This window comes from Ochotona curzoniae, unplaced genomic scaffold (genome assembly GCF_017591425.1).
Source record: "Ochotona curzoniae isolate NIBS_2020 unplaced genomic scaffold, NIBS_Ocur_1.0 contig_4516, whole genome shotgun sequence".
NCBI lineage: Eukaryota > Metazoa > Chordata > Mammalia > Lagomorpha > Ochotonidae > Ochotona > Ochotona curzoniae.
This window is the reverse complement of record NW_024466313.1, coordinates 2,930,156-2,952,817: the sequence shown is the minus strand read 5'-3', so window position 1 is coordinate 2,952,817 and position 22,662 is coordinate 2,930,156. Positions and strand designations below refer to the sequence as shown.

The window sequence follows — 22,662 nt, the reverse complement described above, 5'->3', positions numbered from 1 at the left end:
TAGCCAGGAGCTTCTCCTGGGTCTCTCATGTGGCTGCAGGGGTCCAAGGCCTTGGACCAACCCCTGCCGCTTTCCCAGGCCACAAGCAAGGAGCAGCCAGGACAGGAACCAGGGGTCGTGTGGGGTGCTGGTTGTCGTGGGGTGCAGCCGTTAGCGACCCCTCAACTCCGGCCCCACGGTTTCCTTGCTGGTCAACTGAAGTGTCTAATGACTAATTTCTACCACACCATCTTGCCCGGCAACCCTCTGAGCTTTAAGGAGCCCACGCACAAGTCTCCAGCCTGCACTGTCCTTGCTGGGAGGGCGTAGAGTTCTTTTTACCTGGCTCCTGGCCTCAGTCAGGCCCAGCCCTGGAAGGGACAGCCTTTTCCTGGGTCAGGAATGTGGGGTGTGCACTCATGCTGTGAGGGTGTGGACTGCTTCACAGTCCTGGCTGTTCCACTTCTCATCCAGCGTCCTGCTAGTGCAGAGGGTCCAAGTGCTGGGCCCTGCTCCCACTGGATGGGAGACCCACATGGAGCTCCTGGCGCCTGGCGGGCCGGGCCCTGAGCGCCGTGGCCATTCGTGCTGGGCCCTGCTCCCACTGGGTGGGAGACCCACATGGAGCTCCTGGCGCCTGGCGGGCCGGGCCCTGAGCGCCGTGGCCATTCGTGCTGGGCCCTGCTCCCACTGGGTGGGAGACCCACATGGAGCTCCTGGCGCCTGGCGGGCCGGGCCCTGAGCGCCGTGGCCATTGGGGGAGTGAACCAGTGGGTGGAAGCTGTCGCTCTCAGTCTTTCCCTCTCTGTAATTTTTTCAAGTAAATACATAATTCCTTTTTAAAAAAGTTATTGGGATTTGATAGAATCTTAAATTGGGACTGTGGATTAGATAAGAGTCCCTTATTGCTCTTGAATGTCCCGATGTTAATCTTTGGGCTGTGCTTCCATAACAGAATGTCTTGTTCACAGTGAACACACCCAGGAAAGCACTCAGAAGGAACTGGCCGAGCAATGGCGTGTGGATGGTTCATAAAGGAGGGTGTGGGCACACGCACTGCTTAACAAGGGGCAGGGGGAGAAGTAACAGAGGCAAAAGGTTGGCTGGATCCCAGCCCTACAGGAGTTTGGAGTTTATTGTAACAGGCTTACCAATGTCAGCACAGGACTGTGTTGAGCTTCAAGTTGCTACAAAATCAAGTTACAAAACAAAGCTCAAGAGGAAAGCCCCAACACTTGGAGCTAGCTTGACAGAGCCTAATGGCCTGGGGCAGGTGTGGGAGTAGGGGGCGGAAGGGGGGTGCCGGGCTGTGGTGCCTGAAGTGGCCTTTGGGGGTGCCCGGAATAGGGTCCCAGTGCTCCGCTCCAGTCCCCCTTTAATGTCCACCCTGGGAGGCAGTACATGGTGGCCTGTGTACTTGGGTCCCTGCCACCCCTGTGGGAGACCTGGTGGGGCTCCTGGCTTGGGCCTGGTCCAGCTCTGGCTGGTGCAGGCATCTGGGAAGTGAACATGTGGGTGGAAATCTCCCTCTCTGTATCACTCTGCCTTTCAAATAATAATTTTTTTTAAGTGAGAGGAGGATCAGCAGGGATGGATCTGGGTCAGGAGTGTGATATCAAGTCAAATCCGACGCCCACCGGGGGCAGGGGCGATGGGAGCTGCAGAGTGCTGCCGGAAGGAGACCAACAGAGCACGGCGTGGGCTTGGGAGCTGTTTTGCCAGCTGTGGTCATTCAAAGTCGTGCCTATAAATGCCCTGCCCAGCCCGGCCACTGCGGGGCCAGCATTCACCGCTGCCATGGGACGACTCTGTCAGCAGCCGGTGGGCCCCTTTTCACAGTCGCGACCACCATGGAAACTGCAGAGGCTTACGAGAGGCACCTGCAATGCCTGGGTCAGGTCTCCACTGCGCCCCAAGAACACCGACTCACCACTGGTCCCTGGAGAAGGAGACGAAGAAGCGGATGCCCATGGGGAGCCGAGCCATCTACGCTGCTGCTGACCTGGGTCGTGCCCGCCGGGTCCCAGTGTCACCCCAAGGCTGCAGGGCATGCACGTGGGGGCGCGGGTCCTCCTCCTTTGGGCCCTGTGAGCTGCAAGCAGAGAGGCATTGAGAATCACGTGCCCACTTGCCGTGGGTAACCATGGAGCTTCCCGCAGGACTCGGCTCCCAGTGGATGGGGAAGACGTTTGGTCTTGTCTTCAAAGCACACTGGATGAAAACCCAATCACCCCTGAAGCCGGAGAACCTTCTAGCATTTATGAGCTGGGCACAGAGAAGTGGGCGAAGCACTGGAGGAACCCAGCATCTGACTGTGGCCAAACGGAAGTCCCCACTGCTGTGGGCAGACCTGCCCCCTCTGTCTGCCTCTTTGTTTCTCAAGACCTCTTCAGGAAGGTGAAGGGCAGGGTAGGATGGGGAGGAATGGGGAAGGAAGCCTGGGGCACGCCTGGCGGGCCGGGTCAACCTGGCCAAAGCTCCTGTCCAGGCCTGCATCTCCGAGTCGCATCGGCAGCACGCAGGCCTGGGTGGCTGTCCCCTCCACAAAACCAGGTAAGTTCCTGGTGTAGCCCCACCCCCAGCACACCTTGACCTTTCCCTATAGCCCCAGAGGGCCTCATCCAGGGCTATTCATTCCACCTGGAGTGCTTCTGGCCCGCAGCTGACCCGCGCTGGGTAAGCCCAGGTAAGTCACTTAACCCCTCTGCTCCCGACAGGAAGGGTGGAGCAGTACCAGCTGGCCCTGGCCGGTTCTAGCAGCTGCCTCAGCTGTACCTGCTGAGTGTGCAACCACAAACGCCCCACTGCAACTTTGGATGAGATACCCAGAGTTTGCTAGAATTTTGCTCAAGACAAGCGGCCTCCTTTCTGCGCCTGGAGTGACTTTGGGAAACACTTTCAGGCTGAAAATGAAGCTCTCTTCCTCCAAACGGTGTTCACTGTGCTGAGTAGTCTGAGATTCTGAGCTCCTAAGCCAAGCAGCCACGCAAGCGACCAAGCAGCCTCAGTTCCACTCTGGCAAGCGGGCAACCAAGTGGCCAACACCTCTTAAAAACACAGTGGGCTTTTCCCTGCAGAACGAGTGACCATGCGGTAAGTTCCCATGGCAGGTGCAACTGTGCTGTGTGAAAACGATGACTTTACAGCTGGGGTGTTAGAGCCACACCCCCACTCCCCCCCACACCGCTGCCAGGGCGGGGGAGCTGCCAGGGTGTGGGGGGGCTCCCTCAGGGGCATCCACAAGCCCACCAGGAAGCAGTAGCAGGAGTGGGCCGGGCTGCTGGATGTTGTGGGGCAAATTCCAGTTTGTCCTGTTTGCCTTGTCACCTCTCCCTACAACCACTTCCTCCTGCCCAGCCCGTGCTGGCCGGGCCAGGGAAGCGGAGCAAGCACAGAACCTGCTAGGAACCCCGGATCTGGCACATGGCCTGGGCACAGGAGAAAAAAGCAAAGAACAGGAAGACCTCCCCAAGATTTAAAAACAATCTCTCTCTGCCCCCCAAGGTGGCGAATTCGGACCTGACTGTACGTCAGACAGCAGGTGGGAAGCAGCCTTCAGGGCATTCCAGCCAACACGTGGACAAGCCCATTCTCCCGGTGCTGCGTGGGGAACGTGGGGCCTGGGGCAGCTCCTGAGTTCCCAGGCGAGACGCATCCAATCACAGCCCCACCTAGTCGCAGCGCGGCCCACAGACACGACTAGTAACCCCACGTTAAGAGCAGCAGGTGAAACTGAGGCCAGAGGAAGGCATGCCTGCCCCGTCCCCACCCCCAAAGTTTTCCTGGTGTCTCTTTTTCTTTGGCCCGAACCCGGGAACACAACTTCTTCCCAGGGCGAGCGTGTCCGGGCTGTGTTCCCTAGGGCCCAAGGGCCATTCCCCCCTTCCCTCAGGATCTACCCCACCACCCAGGAGACCCAAGGGGTCTGCTGAAGCCACACGGCGAGGTATCTGCGGCCTCCACTCCGGGTCTTCTCCATTGTTCTAAAAGGGGGATACTAAGTGGGGGGACCCTATGCACTCACGACTCATCCAACTTCCAACTGGCAGGAAAAGGCACCCGGAAAATCCCGTCCCTCCTCCCAGTCCCCTCTCCGCCATCACCCAAGCGGAAACGCACACCAGGACCTGCAGTTCAAATGCAAAGAAAGCTTGAGCTCGCTACCTTTCCGATCACGGGGATCGGCGCCCCCTCAGGGGCTGCGGGACCTCTCGGCGAGTCTTATCGTCACCCCGGAAGGTCGCGGTTATTTACGCCGGCCGGGAGGCCCGGAGGCTCCGGGAACCAGCTGCTCCACGGAGTGACAAGCCAGAGCCCAGGGTGTGGGCGTCCTAGCCTTGCCGAGGGCTCCTGGCGCCGGCTCCTCCCTGACTCGATGCCGTTGCCTGGTCCCGGAGGAGGCGAATGCGGCGGGCACGCCCACTCCCCATCGCGCGGCAGACAATGCGCGGGGCTCCTCCGCCCGCTCTCGGACCCCAGCTGTCACGGCGGCAGGCCCCGGTAGAGAGGGTTCCCGGCAGGTCAGCTAAGCTCGCCCTTGCCGGAGACTCCGGCCCAGAGCCGGCACCCTGGGCGCCTCCTTGCCCGGCTCCCTGCAGCGTCAGGTCCGGGAACACCCGGCATGGTCGCCTGGGGCCACCTTTCCAATGAGACCTCCTGGAGAAGAGCTGGAGCCGGCCTCCGGCCTTCTCCCAAACAAAACAAAACACAAATCAGAACAAACCAGAAATAAAGAGAGCGCGGGGAGGGGCCGAGGCGGGCGGCGCACAAGCGGCGCGCGCGCGGCAGGTGCGCGCGGCTGCGGCACGGCGGCCGCAGGTGCGGCGACGGGGAGGGGTCCCGCGCCGCCCGCCGGCTCCCGGCCCCGCATCTCACCTGCGCAGCCGGGGCCCCGCAGCACAGCCCGGCGAGACCCGGCGGGCGCTTCCTGCTCGCGACTTCCTGGAGCGGCGCGCCGGCGGCCCCGGCGCCCTTTCGCTTTTCCCGGCCCGCGGGGCGCCGGGCCCGGGCGGCGTTGCCTCGCGGCTCCTCCTCCTCCTTCTCCGCCGCCGCGGCTGGCCCCGGCCCCAGCGGGCGCCCGGCGCTCCCAACGGCTGCAGCGAGGCCAGGCGAGGGCGCCCGCGCGCGCAGTGCCGCTGCACGGGCGGCCGGCTGCGGACACCGCCTGGACATCACCAGGGCAGCCTCCTCGCAGCTGTCCCTCCGGCGGCGCCTTCTCTGGCCCCGTGCCCCACGGGCATCCATGGGCACGTTGCCTGCCGGCCTGCCAGGAGCTCCGAAGGACCCTGTGTCCTCTGGCGGATCTTACCCTGTGGCAGCGAGAGCTGCAGCGACTGTGCTGCGCCCGCGCGCTTGGCGTCCTGTCACGCTGGGCCGGCTGGAGTGACCGCGCAGCCTACAAGGCAAGTCTGAAGAACCTCCGCTCTTGCCGAAACTTGACCTTGGCCGGAGAGGGTAATGGTTGTTTCCTGGGGATACCCGAGAGACACGCCCTGTGGACCCATCCCGCCCGGCCCGGCCCCCAGCAGGCTAACACCCCAAGCCTGGCAGCTTAGCAGCGCCCCTCCCCTCGGACTGCCCCTGGGCCCTGAGGCTGTTTGTCTAGAATGCTCGTGCCGCCGTGTCCCTTGCTCAGCTGAGAGGAGTCCACCACCGCTCTGGGCACTTGGGTAGCAGTGTGGAGCCAGTCTGCTGGGTGGCTTGGCCCAACAAGCCTGCTCGTGGAGTCTTGCTCCCTGGGTCTTCTGACTGCACTGCCGGTGAGCCCCACACGGCCCAGCCCGGCTCCCTTCCTCCTCCCCGGCCTGTGCCCTCCGTCGGGGGGGCCTGGACATGGTCGACCCTCTCCGTGAGCTTGTGCAGCAGCCGCCGCACTCCCGAGCCTTGCTCTGTGTAGACCTGCAGAATGGGGCACCTCCCTTACAGCACCTGCAAAGCCGGATTCCTTAGGAACTAGAAATGGGGCCTCAAACACGCCTGCTGCCCCAGCCCTCCTGGGCCCCGGCTGTTTGTGTGTGTGTCTGTCCGACGCTGGCTTTTCCTGGGGGCGGTGGGAAGGGCCGCTCTGCCTGCAGGCCCTGGCCAGCGGTGACCCTCCCGACTGACCGCAGCAGCTATGGGTTTCCCACCCCCCTCAGGCCATCGCTGGCTGAGGACAGAGAGGAAGGGCTCAGAGAGAAAGGGCTCGGCCCCGGGGTCCACATTTTCTCCCATAAAACATGCTCTTTGGGGACCTGTGTTAAAGTCTTTGCCTTGAAGGCGGTGAGATCCCTTACGGCACCGGTTCTAATCCTGGGAGCCCTGCTTGCCATCCGGCTCCCTGGGAAAGCAGATAGCCCAGAGCACCAACCAAGGTTCAATCCCCAGCTACCGGCAACAGCTGAGGCTGGGCCAGGCTGAAGCCAGGAGTCAGGAACTCCCAGACTTCCCCTGGGTGGCTGACCCACGTGCTTGAGCCCACACCTGCTGCCTGCCAGGACATTAGCTGGGAATGGATTGTAAGTGGAGCACAAAGCCCGGGGCGGAACAGGCGCCCGCACCCCTGCCCCCGCCCAGACGCCCTCTGGTCTGATGGGGGTGTGGATTTTGTATGCATCAACTACTATGCAATTTTTAAACTCTGAGGAGGAAATACATTCCCTATATTTGCATAAAAGCACTTGCTGTCTCAGAAACCTCCCAGCACTTTGATCTCTGCTGCTGTTTGGTCCTCATGCTGTGTGACTCCAGCAGGGTAGCTCAGCTCTGGGGGACCCAGAAGACCTGCGGGGGTGCAGGGAGGGCCCAGGTACCTGCCCCATCACCGCATCCCGGAGGACACGGCAGTGAAAAGCCACGCTTGTTTTAGGAGTAGCATGAGTAGCATGGAGCCCTGCGGGGAGGCATCTGGACAGAACACCCTATCCTGACAGCCATGCTGACTTACACAGGTAGGGGCTCGGTGCACATGATAAACACAGTCCAACCTACTGTGGTACTAGGCACTTAGTACTAGCACTTTCCTGCTAAGGTGCAGAGGCACTAGGTACTCAGCACTACCACTTTTCTGCTAAGATATCATGGTACCTTGGCGGTGAGGAGCATTCTCAGGACTTGAGACCGTTTCTAAACGAGGCATTTGATACCACGTTACCATGGCACACACCTGCAATACCACTTCACAGATGGGCACAGGGGACAGATGACTGACCTGAGCAGATGGCTGACAGGCAGGCAGATGCAGCATGGCTGATCAGGGACTTGGCCAGTCTCGAGAATGGACAGGCATTTCAGAGGAGTGACCACGGGGACTGTGGGAGGGGAGGGCTGGTGGCAGATCCACGTGCAGCCGGGGCAGAGCCGGTGTAGGTAGGCGTGCATCCGGGTCTCTCTGACATGGCTGAGGCCCCAGGCTGCAGGCGAAGGGCTGCTCAGCACAGTGGGGACGGAGGCGGGGTGGACGTGGGCAAATAGACATACAGGTGCAAACACGTGTGTGGGAACATGCATATGCGTGTGTGGGAGCGAGCTACTGCATGTGTGCACATGCATGTGTGTGAACCTGTTCACATGTATACCTGTTTGTGCGTATGTGTGCACGCACGCAGTGCTTCCTGTACATGATGTGTATGGTGAGGCGCCCTTCCCGTTGCTATGACAGCATGCGACGCCTACAGGGGTGCCTTCCTGCTCCCCAGCCACGCCCTCTTTCCTGCCCCCATCGCTTTCCGGCCGGCGATTGGCTGAGGTGCCCTGACAGCACATGACATCTACCAGTGGCTGCTTCCTTCTTTCCTGGCCACGCCCTCTTTCCCACCCCCGTCTCTTTCCCGGACGGCGATTGGTTGAATGCCCTGTCAGTTGCCGAAACCACACGAGAAAGCCCCTCGCCCTTCATTTCCCGGCATCCCAGCTGGCCTCGTCTCCATGGCGACGGCAGACGCGACGGCGGCAGAGGCTGGGGGTCCGACCTAATAGCGTCCCTGGGACCGGGATCGAGGCCGGGGCGCGGCCATGTCGGACTTGGGCTCGGAGGAGCTAGAGGAAGAGAGGGAGAACGATCTTGGGGTGAGTGGGCTGTGGTGGGGGCGCGGGGTGGGGGACCCTGCTGCCCCCCTGTTGGCCCAGGTCTCCCTGGCCGACCCGGCCCTCCCCTGCTGCGTGACACAGGTAACCTCCTGGAAGCTTCCAGAATGCTGAGAGCCCTGCCATGTGTCCCCATGCCCAGGTGGCACTCGGCAGACAGGATGTGGGGGTGTCTTCCTTCTCCTCCCCTTTTCTTGTTCCATTTTTGAAAGAGCTACACTTAGAGATCTTCCACCTTCTGGTCACTCCCCAAATGGTCACGGCGGCCAGAACTGCGTCAGTCCGAAGCCGGGAGCCAGAAGGCTCCTCCAGGTCTCCCACACAGTGCAGGGTCCCAAGGCTTTGGGCCGTCCTCCACTGCTTTCCCAGGCCACAGCAGGGAGCTGGATGGGAAGTGGAGCAGCTGGGACTCGAACAGGAGCCCATTTGGGATACTCAGTGCTTTGCACTGCCACACCACCCCTTGGTGTGTCGTTGGTGGGCAACATGGTATTGCAAGGTGTTCATGTTAAGACCCTTACTGGAGGAATGTGTGCCTAGCTGGTGGTTAACTCGGTGCCCTCCACACAGGCTGATGCACACGGAGTTTCTGTATGAAGAGCAGGGAAGAGACACGCTTGTGCTATGTTTTTTAATTGTTTTATATTTACTACATCTTAGACTAAGGCTACTTGAATCTTGAGTCTTGAGGCTCCTGTCCCGGAGGCCCCACTTCCCATCCAGCTCCCTGCTTGTGGACTGGGAGAGCAGTGGAGGATGGCCCAAAGCCTTGGGACCCTGCACCCACCTGGGAGACCCCGAAAAAGCTCCTGATTCCTGGATTCAAAGGCCTGGCTTAGCTCTGGTCTTTGTGGCCATTTGGGGAGTGAACCAGTGAATGACCAATCTGTCTCTGTCTCTTCTGTAACTTTCAAATTTAAATAAAATAAATCTTTTAAAGAAAATTGAGTCAGTGGATGCCAGAGCCCAGGACCTGTCCATCGCCCTGCCCATGTCGTGGGAATTTCCTTGTGGGGAGTAAGCCAGAAAGCCTGTGGAGGGAGGACTGGCCTCCCTGGGGGGGCACCACCCTTTCCCCTGCACACTGTGGGGCGTGAGCAGGAGAATGGTGGGGCCGAGTGGGGCTGTCCTGCTGCCAGCACCTCTCCAGGCGTCCCTGTGTAGAGGGCACACTTATCCCAGTTCCGTTTGAGCCTGCACTGTGTCAGGGCCGCGGAGCGCCCAGTTAGGGTTCGTCCAGGCTGGGAGCTGCAGGTGCGCCAGCTGGCTGTCTCCTTGCCAGGAGTATGAGGGCGAGCGGAACGAGGCGGGCGAGCGGCACGGGCACGGCAAGGCAAGGCTGCCCAACGGCGACACCTACGAGGGCAGCTATGAGTTCGGCAAAAGGCACGGCCAGGTGAGAGGTGGTGGTGGCGACGGGTGGGCGTCCTGCGTGAGCGCAGGCGGCGGGAACCGGCCGAGGGCCCGCTCCGTGTGTTTCAGGGCGTCTACAAGTTCAAAAACGGTGCCCGCTACATCGGGGAGTATGTCAAGAACAGAAAGCATGGGCAAGGCTCGTTTGTCTACCCGGACGGCTCGCGATATGAAGGTACAGCGCCCTGACCAAGCGCGTTTCCGCCCTGCTTCTCTGTCTCTCTGTCTCTCTTTTTCGGCCACTGAACTTGTACGTGGGCGCTGCAGTGGAATAGCGGGGTTCAAGTTTTCCTGATTGGTTGGACACTCAGCAAACATACCCTGTGGCCACTCACTCCTTTGTTACTCCCAGAAATGTTGACAGCCCGTGTGGCCAGCGTGCTGCCCCCGGGAGCCCCCAGGAGTCCCAGCGTGGGCAGCAGTGTGTGGGACAGACAGGGGTCCCCACACCTCGGGAGTGGGAGTGCTAAGCCACCTCTCCCCTTCCTGTCTGTTGAGGTCCCCAGTCCCAGGAGGTGTCTTCATGTTTAAGTCACGTTCCTGCCCCACACGGAGCAGAAGGAAGATATGTGAATGAAAGCAGGGTCCATGTAAGGAGACGGAGTGGGTATGCAGTCCTGGGGGTGTGGCACGCTGCAGGGGGACGCACCTGTCGTGGGCAGGCTGGAGAGCTGCCTGTGAGGGAGGGTGTGGGGCCAGAAGCCACTCCCGCATGCAATAGCCCCCTTTATGGGACAGGAGATGGGGTGCAGTTGGGCTGGGTCCTCTGTGTGTGTGTGTGTGCGTATGTGTCTGTCTATCTTTGTGCATCTCTGCATGACACTTGGTTTCCCATGGCCATGATGGTGTCTTGGCTGGTGAAGGACAAACAGGTGCCTTTTGGGAAAGTGGGGGTGAGCTGCGTTGGCAGGTGGGGGTGCGGCTCAGGTTAACTAAAGGGAAACCTGTTCTTCTGCTCACAAGATCTGACAACAAACTGTGAGGTTTTTGTTTTATCACCAAGCAGCCCTCCGGCTCTCTGCGCACACTGACTCCGTTTCGTCCTAGCACTGACCATGCAATGTCGAGTATCAGACCCACACACGTGTCTCCCAAACTCAAGTATCGGGGTCCCCAGGTGACCCCCGCACCTGTCCAGTGCGCTTCACCCGCAGCCTCTCTTCTGCTTTGCTGATGCTCCATGACAGCTCCCAGAACTTGGGGATCGTACTTGAACCTACCAGTTTCCTGGCACTGGAATGGCTAGGGATGCGAATCGGCCGCCGGGTGCAGAGGGATACAGGCTCAGGCACGGTGGAGTTGCAGGTGCAGGAGCTTCCGTCCCCCTGGAGTTGGGGCACATCCCCCTTCCCCTCCCCCGGCAAGTGGCTGCAGTCATTGTGTTGGCTGCCCCACCAGGCTGGAGAGCCCCTGGGTGAACACAGCCGCCCTCCTACCCCTCCTAGCCCGATACCCCCCACGTTCATCAGCAGGCACCCCGTGTCGTCCCAGGTGGCTCCTTAGTGGTAACTCTGCCACGTCTCGGGGAACTGCGAGGATCCGGGGAGCTTGGTGTGCCAGTAGCGGTGGCCAGACGCATGGACACACAGCCACCTGTGATGGCTGGTTTTATGCTGGTTGAGTTGGTGTATAAGCCTCCTCTGACCATAGCCCAAGGAAGGACATGAGCAGCCACCGACCCCAGAGGCTGCCACGACTGTCTCAACTTCTTGAGACGGTCATCTTCTCAGGTTGTGGCTGGCTAAATTGCTCACAGTGGTGCCTCTAGACTGACTGCCACCCCCTGGGGCCAGCGTGTTCAAATCCAGAGCCATGAGCCCCATCCTGCCCCCACCAGGAGGCTTCCCTGTATCTGACAAGATGGCCCAAGTCATGCGCTCGGGGAGCAGCTGGGAGGCCCAGGGCTGCTGGGAGAGGGGAACTGACGCAGGAGGCTGCAGCTGGGTTGTGGGGTGGCGAGTCGGGGCTACAGGTACAGATTGTGGAGTCTGGGGGTGTGGGTGGGAGGCCCGTGACAGCCAGAGGTGGCAACATAACTGAGGATAGTGCCTTGGGTGCCAGAAGCGACTGGAATGGACGGGTACACAGGGAGACCTTAGGGGGCCAGGGTGAGTGAGCCGGGGCTGGCCCTGCTGGCAGGAGCAGGGAGCACTCGGCCCCTGCAGGGTGCTGGTGGAGGAGGGTGAGGGATGTGCCTGCTCTGGCTCCTGGAATGCTGCTCCCGGCTCCCGGAAGCGGGCAGACGCTGGCGGCACAGGCCCCTTCTGCTCCTCACCATAGTCCCTTCAGGACTATGTGTTCCAGGCTGTCCCGGCCGATCCCTCTTGTTTGGGGGTGCTCCCCAGCTCTGGCTTGCACTGTGTCTGTCCCCTGGGCCGCCTCCCCGGCTGCCGGCCATCTCTCCCCTTACCCTCCTCCTTGGGGAGCGCTGGGGGGCGTGCTTTCTTTGGGTAGCAGTGTGGTTGTCTGCTGCCTCCCGCCCCCAAGCTCTGCGGAGGCGATGGGGCTCCTGGCCCAGCTGCTCGTCCAGCTCACCCGGTGTCCAGGGCAGGGGCTCCTGGACAGCGCTCCAGCGGCCGAGGCAGGGCAGCAGGGGCAGGGGCTCCTGGACAGCGCTCCAGCGGCCGAGGCAGGGCAGCAGGGGCAGGGGCTCCTGGACAGCGCTCCAGCGGCTGAGGCAGGGCAGCAGGGGGCAGGGCAGGGGAATGTCTTTATGCAGAGACTTGGGGTACTTATTCATGCAAACATGTATACTTGTATAGCTAATGTTTTCTGAGCAAGCTATGAACTCTTATGTATATTTTACTTCAAAGACAGATTTATAGAGAGAGAAGGAGAGACAGGGAGAAAGCTCCTCCATCCACCGGTTCACTCTCCAAATGACCACAACAGACAAAATGGCTGGTCTGAAGCCAGGATCCAGGAGCTTCTTCTGGGTCTCCCACATGGGTACAGGGGGCTGAGAGCTTGGGCCATCTTCCACTGCTTTCCCAGCCATTAGCAAAGAGCTGGATGGGGAATGGAGCAGCTGGGATTCAAACCCAGTTCCATGTGGGGTGCTGTGCTGCAGGTGGAGGATTAACCTGCTTTGCCACAGCGCTGACCCCTGCTGCTGTCCTGTGATGTCTGGCTGAGCCCTCCTTCTGCCAGCTTGCCAGGTCGCTTGGCCAGGTCAGAGCACCCGGGAGGAGAGGCAGTGGGCGGGGAGCACTCAGCAGTGTCGCTAGCACAGGGTCCGGCTCCCCTACTCTGAGGAGCCCGGCTGCATGGCTCCCCCTCACCCAGGTCGTTCCCTCGCAGGGGAGTGGGCTGATGACCAGAGGCATGGCCACGGCGTGTACTATTATGTCAACAATGACACCTACACAGGGGAATGGTTCAACCACCAGAGGTGAGCCACAGCCTGTTCCCGCCCCGCAAGGATGTGTCCCAGGGGTGTCCTGTCTGCTAGGAGCCAGTGGTCACCAGGCCCCCTCACTGGACCGGCCAGGGCTGCAGGGGGGCTGCCACAGGAAGCCTGAGCGAGGAGCTGCACCTGCAGCAGCTGCTGCCTCCCTGCTCCGTGGGGCCAGACCACGTGGGGCCATCAGCGGGAAGCCCCAGAGGGCACTCAGCCCTCGGCAAACAGGGCCTCTGCCCGGGGAGACAGGTGTCACCCACTCCCCCTGCGGCCATCAGCGGGGAGCCCCAGAGGGCACTCAGCCCTCGGCAAACAGGGCCTCTGCCCGGGGAGACAGGTGTCGCCCACTCCCCCTGCGGCCATCAGCGGGGAGCCCCAGAGGGCACTCAGCCCTCGGCAAACAGGGCCTCTGCCCGGGGAGACAGGTGTCGCCCACTCCCCCTGCGGCCATCAGCGGGGAGCCCCAGAGGGCACTCAGCCCTCGGCAAACAGGGCCTCTGCCCGGGGAGACAGGTGTCACCCACTCCCCCTGCGGCCATCAGCGGGGAGCCCCAGAGGGCACTCAGCCCTCGGCAAACAGGGCCTCTGCCCGGGGAGACAGGTGTCGCCCACTCCCCCTGCGGCCATCAGCGGGGAGCCCCAGAGGGCACTCAGCCCTCGGCAAACAGGGCCTCTGCCCGGGGAGACAGGTGTCGCCCACTCCCCCTGCGGCCATCAGCGGGGAGCCCCAGAGGGCACTCAGCCCTCGGCAAACAGGGAGACAGGCCTTACCTGTCACTTGCCTCTCCTCCATGCACGCAGCCCTAACCAAGGCGGTGCCCCCTGCTCTCCTTGGCCTGTGAGCCTGCCTCCCCTGGCTCCAGGCCACCCTCATGCCCCCCAGTTGTGGCTCTCCACCTGCAGGGTTCACGCCGATGCTGACACAGACTGCATCTATGTCCCCCTCTGTCATGGCCAGGCACGGGCAGGGCACCTACTTCTACGCGGAGACGGGCAGCAAGTACGTCGGTACCTGGGTGAACGGACAGCAGGAGGGCGCGGCCGAGCTCATCCACCTGAACCACAGGTACCAGGGCAAGTTCATGAACAAAAACGTAAGTTGCTGGGAAGCTGCATTTGCCAATGCAGTGGGCGGGGGCCTGCGTCCACTAACCTGTGCTAGCCTGAGAATGGGGCACGTGGAACTCACTGCCCATACCTGGCGGGGGGCTGCAGGGGCATGCAGCTGTGCTTCTGGGGGTCCTTCTGACACTCTAACTGCCCCCTGCCCCTTGCTGGGCTGAGACCTGCGCCCTCTGATGGTGCCAGGGTGCCCAGGCTGGGGGTTTCTCGGTACCTACCTTTGCCCACTTGCATTTGGAAGCCCTCTTTGTGGACAGGACCCTCTGTAATACAGAGAAGCCCTGGAGGGCTCGGAGCCTCCCACTGGAGCAGGAGTGGGAGGGTTCAGGAAACACTGCCGCCTGATAACCATTTGGGAAAGCAGTGGAGGACGGCCCAAAGCCTTGGGACCCTGCACCCACCTGGGAGACCTGGAGAAGCTCCTGGCTCCTGGCTTTGGATCAGTTCAGCTCTGGCTGTTGCAGCCACTTGGGGAGTGAACCAGCAGGAAGATCTTTCTGTCTGTATCTCCCTTCTCTCTGTAAATCTGACTTTCTGATTTAAAAAAAAAAAAAATGAATCATTTTTTAAAAAAAGAGATAAATTACAAATGAAATTAGACTATTATATAAATGCCTTTATCAACAACTGCAATTTACATATAATTTTTTAAATTGGAAAGGCAGAGTGGCAGAAGCTCCCATGCCCTGGTTTACTCCCCACGGGGCTGTGATGCCCGGAGCCAGGGCCAGGGCCAGGGCCAGAGCCAGGGCCAGGGCCAGGGCCAGGGCCAGGGCCAGACCCAGAGCCAGGGGCCACGACGCGACCAGCTTTCTGCGGTCAGTAACAGGGCCTCACTGTTGCCTTGCAGGGTCTGTGCTGGCAGGAAGTTGGGACTGAGGGTGCTGGGCTGAACCCCCAAACCACTGTGACTTAGATGGTCAGGGAAATGAGTGGGAGGTCGCATCTCAAGTCTGTAAGCCGTGTAGTCACAAGAGGCTGGGCCCTGAGATACACGGGGCATGAGGCCATGTGCTCACACGTCCTGTCGGCCACATGTGCCTCTGAGAACACCGAGGGAGGCGTGGAGATCCGCGGGGGGGATCCTGCAGGACGGGCCACCGCAGCGTTCACTGTCAAGGACGGCAGTGGTCACCAAAGGCCGCCGCCAGCAGAGACCTCAGGGTGGGCCCGGCTCGGTGGCTGCCGTAGGGGACACGGGTGAACATGGAAAGTAGCAGGGTGAGCAGGGGTCAGCATGTGGGTGAGTGGGTCCAAGAGCACCCCTTTCCCAGGAGGAGCGCCCCAAAAGCCAGCAGCAGCTGAGAGCTGAGCGCTGCTGCTTTGCCTGGGGACGCTGGCTTAGTGAAGTGTGTGCAACGAACACGTCACTTTTGTAACGCAGCAGCCAGGGGACGTGTTCTCTGTCAGTCTGGGGGGCATCGGTTGATAAGGGCGTCTGTCCGCCCACACTGGTGCCCGGTCTGCCCCGGGGAGGTGACCCTCTGGGGCGGGCTGCGCTGTTTCCTGGCACCACCCGGGACAGGCATGAGTGAGGCCCGGGGTTTCTCTCTGCTCCTAGCCCGTGGGCCCCGGCAAGTTCGTGTTTGATATCGGCTGCGAGCAGCACGGGGAATACCGTTTAACCGACGTGGTAAGTGGCCTGGCACTTGAGCTCATTTTCTTTTTTAAGTTTTATTTCTTTTGCGGACTTTTTAGTGTTTTATTGGTTTGAAAGGCAGAGTTATAGAGAGAGTAGGGGAGGCAGAGAGAGGATCTTCCATCTGCTGGTTCTTTCTCTGGTTTCTTGGTGAATTCCAGAGCCCAAGAGAGGAACCAGGACTCCCTGGGGTCTCCCATGGGGGGCAGGGGCCCTACGGATCACCCCGTATTATTACAACAGTCCAGTCCTTCAGCCATGGTCAAGTCCAGCCTTCTGCTACCGAAGTGCATCCTGACATTGTAGGCACAGACAACTGGAGCACAGCATCTTGTTGTCAGGATAGATTTAGTAGCTTCACTGGGAGTCACCTTTGACTTGCGAGTAGAGGGGCACCCTGCACCGTGTCCATCACACCGCTCCTGTACACACGCGATAATCCAGGTGTGTGCTGCTCTCGTATTTTGCATGAAGTTGCCTTGTGTCAGAGAGAACATATGGGACTTACCCTTTGCGGACTCGCCCTAGTATGCACAAACGACTGCATGGCTGCGAGAAAACTCCTAAGTGCAGTCCGTTTTAGATTAGTGGAGGAGAATCCTAAATCCCTTGGTAAACCTACCAAAGACGGGGAAAGCCTCTATGATGAAAACTACAAAACATCAAAAGAAGAAGTAGAAGACATTAAAAGATGGAGAAGTTGACCGTGTTCCTCGACCGGCAGGAACAACAGGATCAAAACGTCCGTATTACCAAAAATAATGTACAGATTCAACGCAATCGGAATCAAAATCCCAACAATGTTCTTCTCAGAAATAGAAAAGATGACGGAAAACTTCATCTGGAACCGCAGGAGACCGTGAATAGCCGGAGAGACCCTGAAGAATAAAAATCAAGCTGGAGGGGCCCAGCGCAGTGGCCTAGCGGCTAAAGTCCTCACCTTGAATGTGCTAGGATCCCATATGGGTGCCGATTCTAATCCTGGCAGCTCCACTTCCCATCCAGCTCCCGGCCTGTGGCCTGGGAAGGCAGTCAAGGACGGCCCAAAGCCTTGGGACCCTGCACCCGCGTGGGAGACCTGGAGGAAGTTCCTGGCTCCTGGCTTCGGATTGATCCAGCACTGGCCATTGTGCTCACTTGGGGAGTGAATCATCGGATGGAAGATCTTCCTCTCTGTCTCTCCTCCTCTCTGTATATCTGACTTTGCAATAAAAATAAATAAATCTGAAAAAAAAAATCAAGCTGGAGGAATCAGAGTCCCAGGCCTCGAGACATACTACAGAGCAGTGGTCGTCAAAACAGCGTGGCTGGTGCAGGAGCAGAGATCAACGGAACAGAATAGAAACCCCAGAAGGGAGCCGACACATACACAGTCAACTGATCTTTGACAAGAAAACTGAAAACAATCCAGGCAAAAAGCCTGGTCTCTTCAACAGTTGCTGTTGGGACAACCAGATAGCAGCCTGCAGAGGTAAGAAGCAAGACCCACACCTGTCACATTATACGAAAATCAGCTCTAAATGGATCAAGGACCTAAATCTACGCTTGGAAACCATCAAAGTATTAGAGAAAAACGTAGGAAGCACTCTCCAAGGTGCAGGAATTGGGAAAGACTTCTTGGAAAAGACACCAGAAGCAGAGGCAGTCAAAGGCAAAATAATGGACCGCATCAGGCTGAGAAGGAGCGAGGAACCACGCTCCACAGCTGATGGGGCCCCTCTGACACTGCCCCATGGCCATCGCCCTCCTGAACGGCTGGGGCTGGGGCCTGGGTACCGGGGACCCCACCCCTTGGTCTGGGCCCCTCCCTGTGGCCTCTCACTTCCTGCCCATCTGTCTGGCCACAGTTGCCGGAGTCCAGCTCCAGCTGAGTTCGGAACTCGCGAAGGGTGCATGGATGAGGCGCAAAGAAAGAGACGGACCACTAGTAACTCTTCATCATCATAATGGACCACGCACAAAAGCTGTCCGCTTTATTTATACAAAATCAGTCAAACTCTGGCTCAGACTTTTTACATCATGGTCAAGTGGGTGTTTCCAAAGATAACTCTGCCTTTTGTTTCACCTAAGGCTAGGTTGCTGTTCATCTGGCACCTGGCGCCTGGCTAGGAAAAGGTTTTCAACAGATGATGCATATCGGTCAGTAGCACATTCCTACAATTGGTCTTGAGATAGTCAAGGGAGGAAGGGGCCTAAAAGATCAAAGAAGAAGGAAAGAATAGATTCCCACTACACCTGAAAGCAGAACTCCCTTGATTAGCATAGGATCAAAAGGGGAGTTAGTACCCTTGATTAGCATAGGATCAAAAGGGGGAGTCAACACTCTTGATTAACATATTGCCACAGGACGCAGCCCTAACAGCGATAGTAGCTCTTTGGCTAAAAACGGCACTAGCAACATTAGCTTCTAAGTTCCTATTGACGTTTAACAGTAACTCCGCAGAGGCAGGCAATGCCTGAATAGATTACAGAATTCTCAGTGGGGTTGTCTGGTGTCCATGCAAAGGGAGGCAGAGCCGCATTCAGGTGTTGTAGAGACATCCGCCAGGCCTTGCCACACAGCGGGGAGTTCCTTGCAACCTTGCCTGCAATGGAGCCACGCTCTTCACACCTTCCTGTCTTCCACCCCCATCACACGGACTCCAGCACACAGTCATTTGTTCCCCCAGATAGCTCGAGGTCGTGCCTGGTTGCCAGTGGTCGCCTGTGGTCTGCAGGGTTAGCGTTGGGCTTCCCGGCAGTGACGCCTCAGGCTTCCGTGCCCTTGGCGGTCCCCGCTCTGGGCCTGCCCGCCTGCCACACCTGCCTGTGCGCTGCCATGGCTGGGCTGCCGGCGAACCAGACAACCAAATGGCGTTGTTGACTGCACTGGCTGTGGTTTCTTGGTGAAGCCCCGGCTGCTGGGTTTCAGGCGTCTTTCCGTAAGCCACCTGTCCCTAGTAGGAGCAACAGAGGGGCGTGACACAGACCCCAGCCGTGTGAGCCAGGCTCACCATGCGTGTGCCTCTGTGCACCTATGTGCACCTGTGTGTACCTGTGTGTACATGTGTGTGCCTGTGTGTACATGTGTGTGCCTGTGTGTACATGTGTGCCTGTGTATATGTGTGTACATGTGTGCCTGTGTGTACATGTGTGCCTGTGTGTACCTGTGTGCCTGTGTGTACCTGTGTGTACATGTGTGTGCCTGTGTGCACCTGTGCACTTTTGAGATGAGCAGCCTTACTGTGAGGAAGGTCTTCAGTGTCCGTCGTGTTGTGGCAGATCTTGAAAGCTCCCACCACGTGGCTGACGAATCGTCCACTGTCTGTCCTCACGGGCCATCTTCTTATTGTCCATTCCTCTTTCACAGGGCACTGGGGTGGCATCTACTTGTCGGCTGCTAAGACTAATGTTGCTGTGAACATGTGTGTGTATCTGTTTGAGTCTCTTTAAATTCTTCCTTAAAGCTTATTAATTTGAAATGCAAGAGAAGAGAGAGAAAGAGGGAGGGAGGGAGAGAGAGAGAGAGATCTTCCATCAGCTGATTCACTTCCCCAAAGTTCCCAGAAGCTCAAGTTGGGCCCAGCTGAAGCCCCGAGCGGGAACTCTGTCCCGGCTCCCACCCTCGGCAGGGGCCTGAGCACCACGGCTGGAATGGTCGCCTCCCAGGCGCCTTGGCAGGGAGCTGGTTTGGAAGTGTGGAGGAGCTGGGACTGTAGCTGGGCCTCTTGTGTCTCATGCCGTGGTCCTGCCCTGTTCTGCCTCTGGGTCCAAATCCCCGTCTCTTGCTGGACCCTGGCTGCTGTTCTGGGATGGAGGCAAACAGGAGCAGGCAGAAACTACAGTGGATCTGGGGTCAGGTCCCACGGCCCTTGGGAGGAGCCGCTAGACTGTGGCTGTGGATGCTGATGGAAGCTGGGGCTGTGCCCGGTGCTGGCACACTGCAGTGAGGCAGTGGCTGAGCTCTCACTGGGGCCCGTGTGGACAGTGGACATGTGTGGGCTTCTCCCTGCTGCTCGATTTGGATGTCACCCAGGGAGCCGCACGTTCTCACCTCACTCTGCTCCTACTGACTTCGCTTCCCGTCTCTCTGGAGCTTTCTCCCCTGGGGGTGGGGGACATGGCTCCGTGGGTGCACCTTAGCATCTAGAACTTCCTAGAACTTCTAGAACCAAAGTTATTATTGTTTTTAAACTAAATAGACCTAGAGCTGGGAAACAGTGCCTGGTAATTTAAAGGCCATTTAGCCCAGCTTACTCCTCACCTGTCATGAAGCCGGGGCGTTCTGACCCCAGCCCCAGCCAGAGCTGACCCCCACCCCTCGGGGTGCTGCAAAGTGCCAACGGACGGTCCCGTTGTCCCCGAGCTGCCCCAGGGAGAGGCTTGAATGCCAGGCAGCACCCATCCTTTGTCCCTCTGCTTACAGTGCTCTGACCCACCAGACGTTGGTAAAGTCACGTTTCTGCATTTGACACAGGAGAGAGGAGAAGAGGAGGAAGAGGAGGAGGTGTTGGCAGCTGTCGTGCCCAAGTGGAAAGCCACCAGGATCGCGGAGCTGGCCCTGTGGACACCGACACTCCCCAAGGAGCAGACCCCGCCCGAGGGGCCTGGGCAGGAGGAAGCCCCCCGAGCCGAGGGTGAGGGGCGGCTCCCAGGGCAGGGGCACACCCTCTGCCTTCTGCACCCGTGGCCTTGGAGGCCCCTCGGTGGCACTGCAGTTGGAGCAGGCAGAGGTTGGCTGCCAGCAGCCAGGGTGACATGGAGGACCAGGCAGCCCTTCTCCACGTCCCTCACGCTGGAGCGATGCTGGCCTCCCAGGGCAGCGGAAGGTGGCCCGCAGGGTGAGGTCATTCCTGCTGTGCTGTGAGCCAACTCCAACAGGTCCAGAGAAGGGACATCCGCCCTGGGGCTGGCTCTGCACTTCCTGTGGCTGGAGAATTGTCCACTCTGGCTCTGGGTTCCGCCAGAGGGCTCCTCCCTTGAGGGACCAAGAGGCATCTGCCGGGCCGACCTCTTCCAGGACTCTTACCTCGGGGTCAGGGTTGTCAGAGCCACCATACCCTCTCTGTCCCTCTCCTTGCTGGGGGGCCTGGCTGCCCTGGGGGCTAGTCTGACCGCAGCAGGTGGACCAGGCAAGGGGGCGCTGTCTCACATGGAGGAACAAGGCCCTGTATGTACCCAGGAGGCAGTGGGCAGAGAGAAGCTGGCTGCTGCCCCTGCCCTCGGGCCTGACGTCCCCTGTCTGTTGACCAGGTACAGGGGAGGACATGGAGGAGAGCCAGGGCCTGCCAGATGGCTTGGAGGGCGACATGGAGCTGAGGCCTGGGGACGAGGACGCGGACGTGTTCCGGGACGATGCCCGCGACTATGGTTATGACATGGACCAGGGTGAGGATGGGTTCCGCCAGTGCCAGGCCAAAGGGAGGCGGGAGCCCTGTCCCAGCCGCACCCTGGGGCCGAGCAGCCCCAGCCGGGAGGAGAGCCCAATGGGTGCTGACATCAGCCGTGTTGCGGGCAGGCCGGCCTGTGACTGCCATGGTAGCGGGCGCGTCCACTCCTGCTGGGGTGCAGGCAGCTTAGAGTGAGGGCGTGGCTTCATGTCTCCCCCAGAATCACAGGGGCACAGCCAGCTAAGGGCTCGTGGGATACAGGTGTCAGCTATGAGTCGAGAAGCTTCCGTCTGCCAGGCTATAGGGGAAGAGGAGGCGGGCTTCGCGGTCCTGGACACTGTGTGTGGCTCCTCTGGGCCCAGTTTCTCACCCCTCTGGTTGGAGCACCGCTCTGTTGGAGGATAAAGGTCACCAGGGGGCAGCCTGGACACGGGGGGCGGGCAGAGGGCCAGGGCACCTGCTCCCATCCGGCTGCCAGCGTGACCCTGGCGTTTGGCTGCCGAGTCATGGCTGAGCTGGAGTCCAGTGGGAACCTGACTTGAGTGTCGGCCTGGCTGGGCAACCTGCCCCTGTCTCATTTGCATATCGCGCCCAGGGAACGGGGAGGGGAGGGGAGAGGAAGCGGCCCACTCAGTTGTGACCCCAGGCTGTGTCCTGGACAGCAAGGCTCTCTCCAGAGCCCACCCAGGGAGTCTGTGATGTCACTGCAGGGGAGGGGTGGGCAGGGACCTGCCAGGGGAGGCGTTCCCTGGGGCAGGACCAGGAAGTGATCCTGAGATGGTGGTGATGGGGGCGGGGAGGAGGAGGGTTTCAAGGGATGTGAGAGAGTTGAGGGCCCCAGGAATGTGGGAGGCCATGAAGGGGACCCCCACATAGGATGTGTCTGACCGGACTCCGGCCCCCTCTACGGCAGGGCAGAGGCTTGGCAGAGCTGTAGGGGGCACATCTGGGGCTGGCAGAGGCTTGGCAGAGCTGCAGGGGGCACATCTGGGGCTGGCAGAGGCTTGGCAGAGCTGCAGGGGGCACATCTGGGGCTGGCAGAGGCTTGGCAGAGCTGTAGGGGGCACATCTGGGGCTGGCAGAGGCTTAGCCAGAAGTTGTACCTGTCACTCACCATGTTTGCCATCCAGGCCCCCCTGCCCCCGCTACGGCCAAAGTACAGAGCCGGGAAGCCCACTGGCGTCTCCCACGTGGACGATAGGGACCTGCTGGCTCCCTGGGGTCCTGACGGAGCTGCGCTGCAGGTGGAAGTGGGCCTTGAGTCCAGGCTCTGTGACGGGGGCATCCCAGGTGGTGGGCGAGCCCACTGAGCCCCCAAGCCCACCCTACTAGGTTCTGCTTTAACAGCGTGTTGCAGACCTGACTTGCAATGAGAGAAATCCAGCGTAGTATTAGGGCCAAGGGATGGCATGAAGGGGCACCCAGAATTCCTGCGATGACTCAGCGTTTGCTTGGGTCTTTCGCTGGTTCACTGCCAGCTCCCGGAGACCGCCTGGGGATGCCCGAAGGAAAGAGAATCTAGCAGGCCCGGCGGTTGCCCCGTCAGCTGGCAGGCAGAGTCACCTGCCGTGGGGCTCACTCCCTGTCGCCCCGTCTCCCCAGGAAATGCCAGTCTGGAAGAGGAAGAAGGCCGGCAGGAGCTGCAGGACTGAGGCAGCCTGGGGGCCCAGCAGGGG

The 22,662-nt window shown here is 60.0% G+C and overlaps 2 protein-coding genes across 3 annotated transcripts in view; one reads left to right on the top strand and one right to left on the bottom strand.

The window, feature by feature from the left end:
- Positions 1–2,308, bottom strand: part of SLC37A1 (solute carrier family 37 member 1) — a 29,178-nt gene extending 26,870 nt beyond the window's left edge. The window contains exon 1 of the mRNA XM_040986658.1: positions 1,910–2,308. Within this exon, the coding sequence (XP_040842592.1) occupies positions 1,910–1,965 (56 nt within the window). The 5' untranslated portion in view covers positions 1,966–2,308. The remainder of the gene's footprint in view (positions 1–1,909) is intronic.
- Positions 2,309–7,971: 5,663 nt separating this feature from the next.
- On the top strand, positions 7,972–22,662 carry RSPH1 (radial spoke head component 1). 2 transcript variants are annotated; one of them, XM_040986590.1, is made up of 9 exons: positions 7,972–8,025; positions 9,326–9,439; positions 9,526–9,631; positions 12,757–12,847; positions 13,815–13,950; positions 15,540–15,611; positions 20,074–20,233; positions 20,850–20,984; positions 22,589–22,662. In XM_040986590.1, the coding sequence occupies exons 1-9, from the start codon at positions 7,972–7,974 to the stop codon at positions 22,636–22,638; spliced, it is 918 nt and encodes a 305-aa protein (XP_040842524.1). In that variant the 3' UTR covers positions 22,639–22,662. The 2 variants fall into 2 exon arrangements, with proteins under 2 accessions (XP_040842524.1, XP_040842525.1); XM_040986591.1 differs by lacking the exon at positions 9,326–9,439.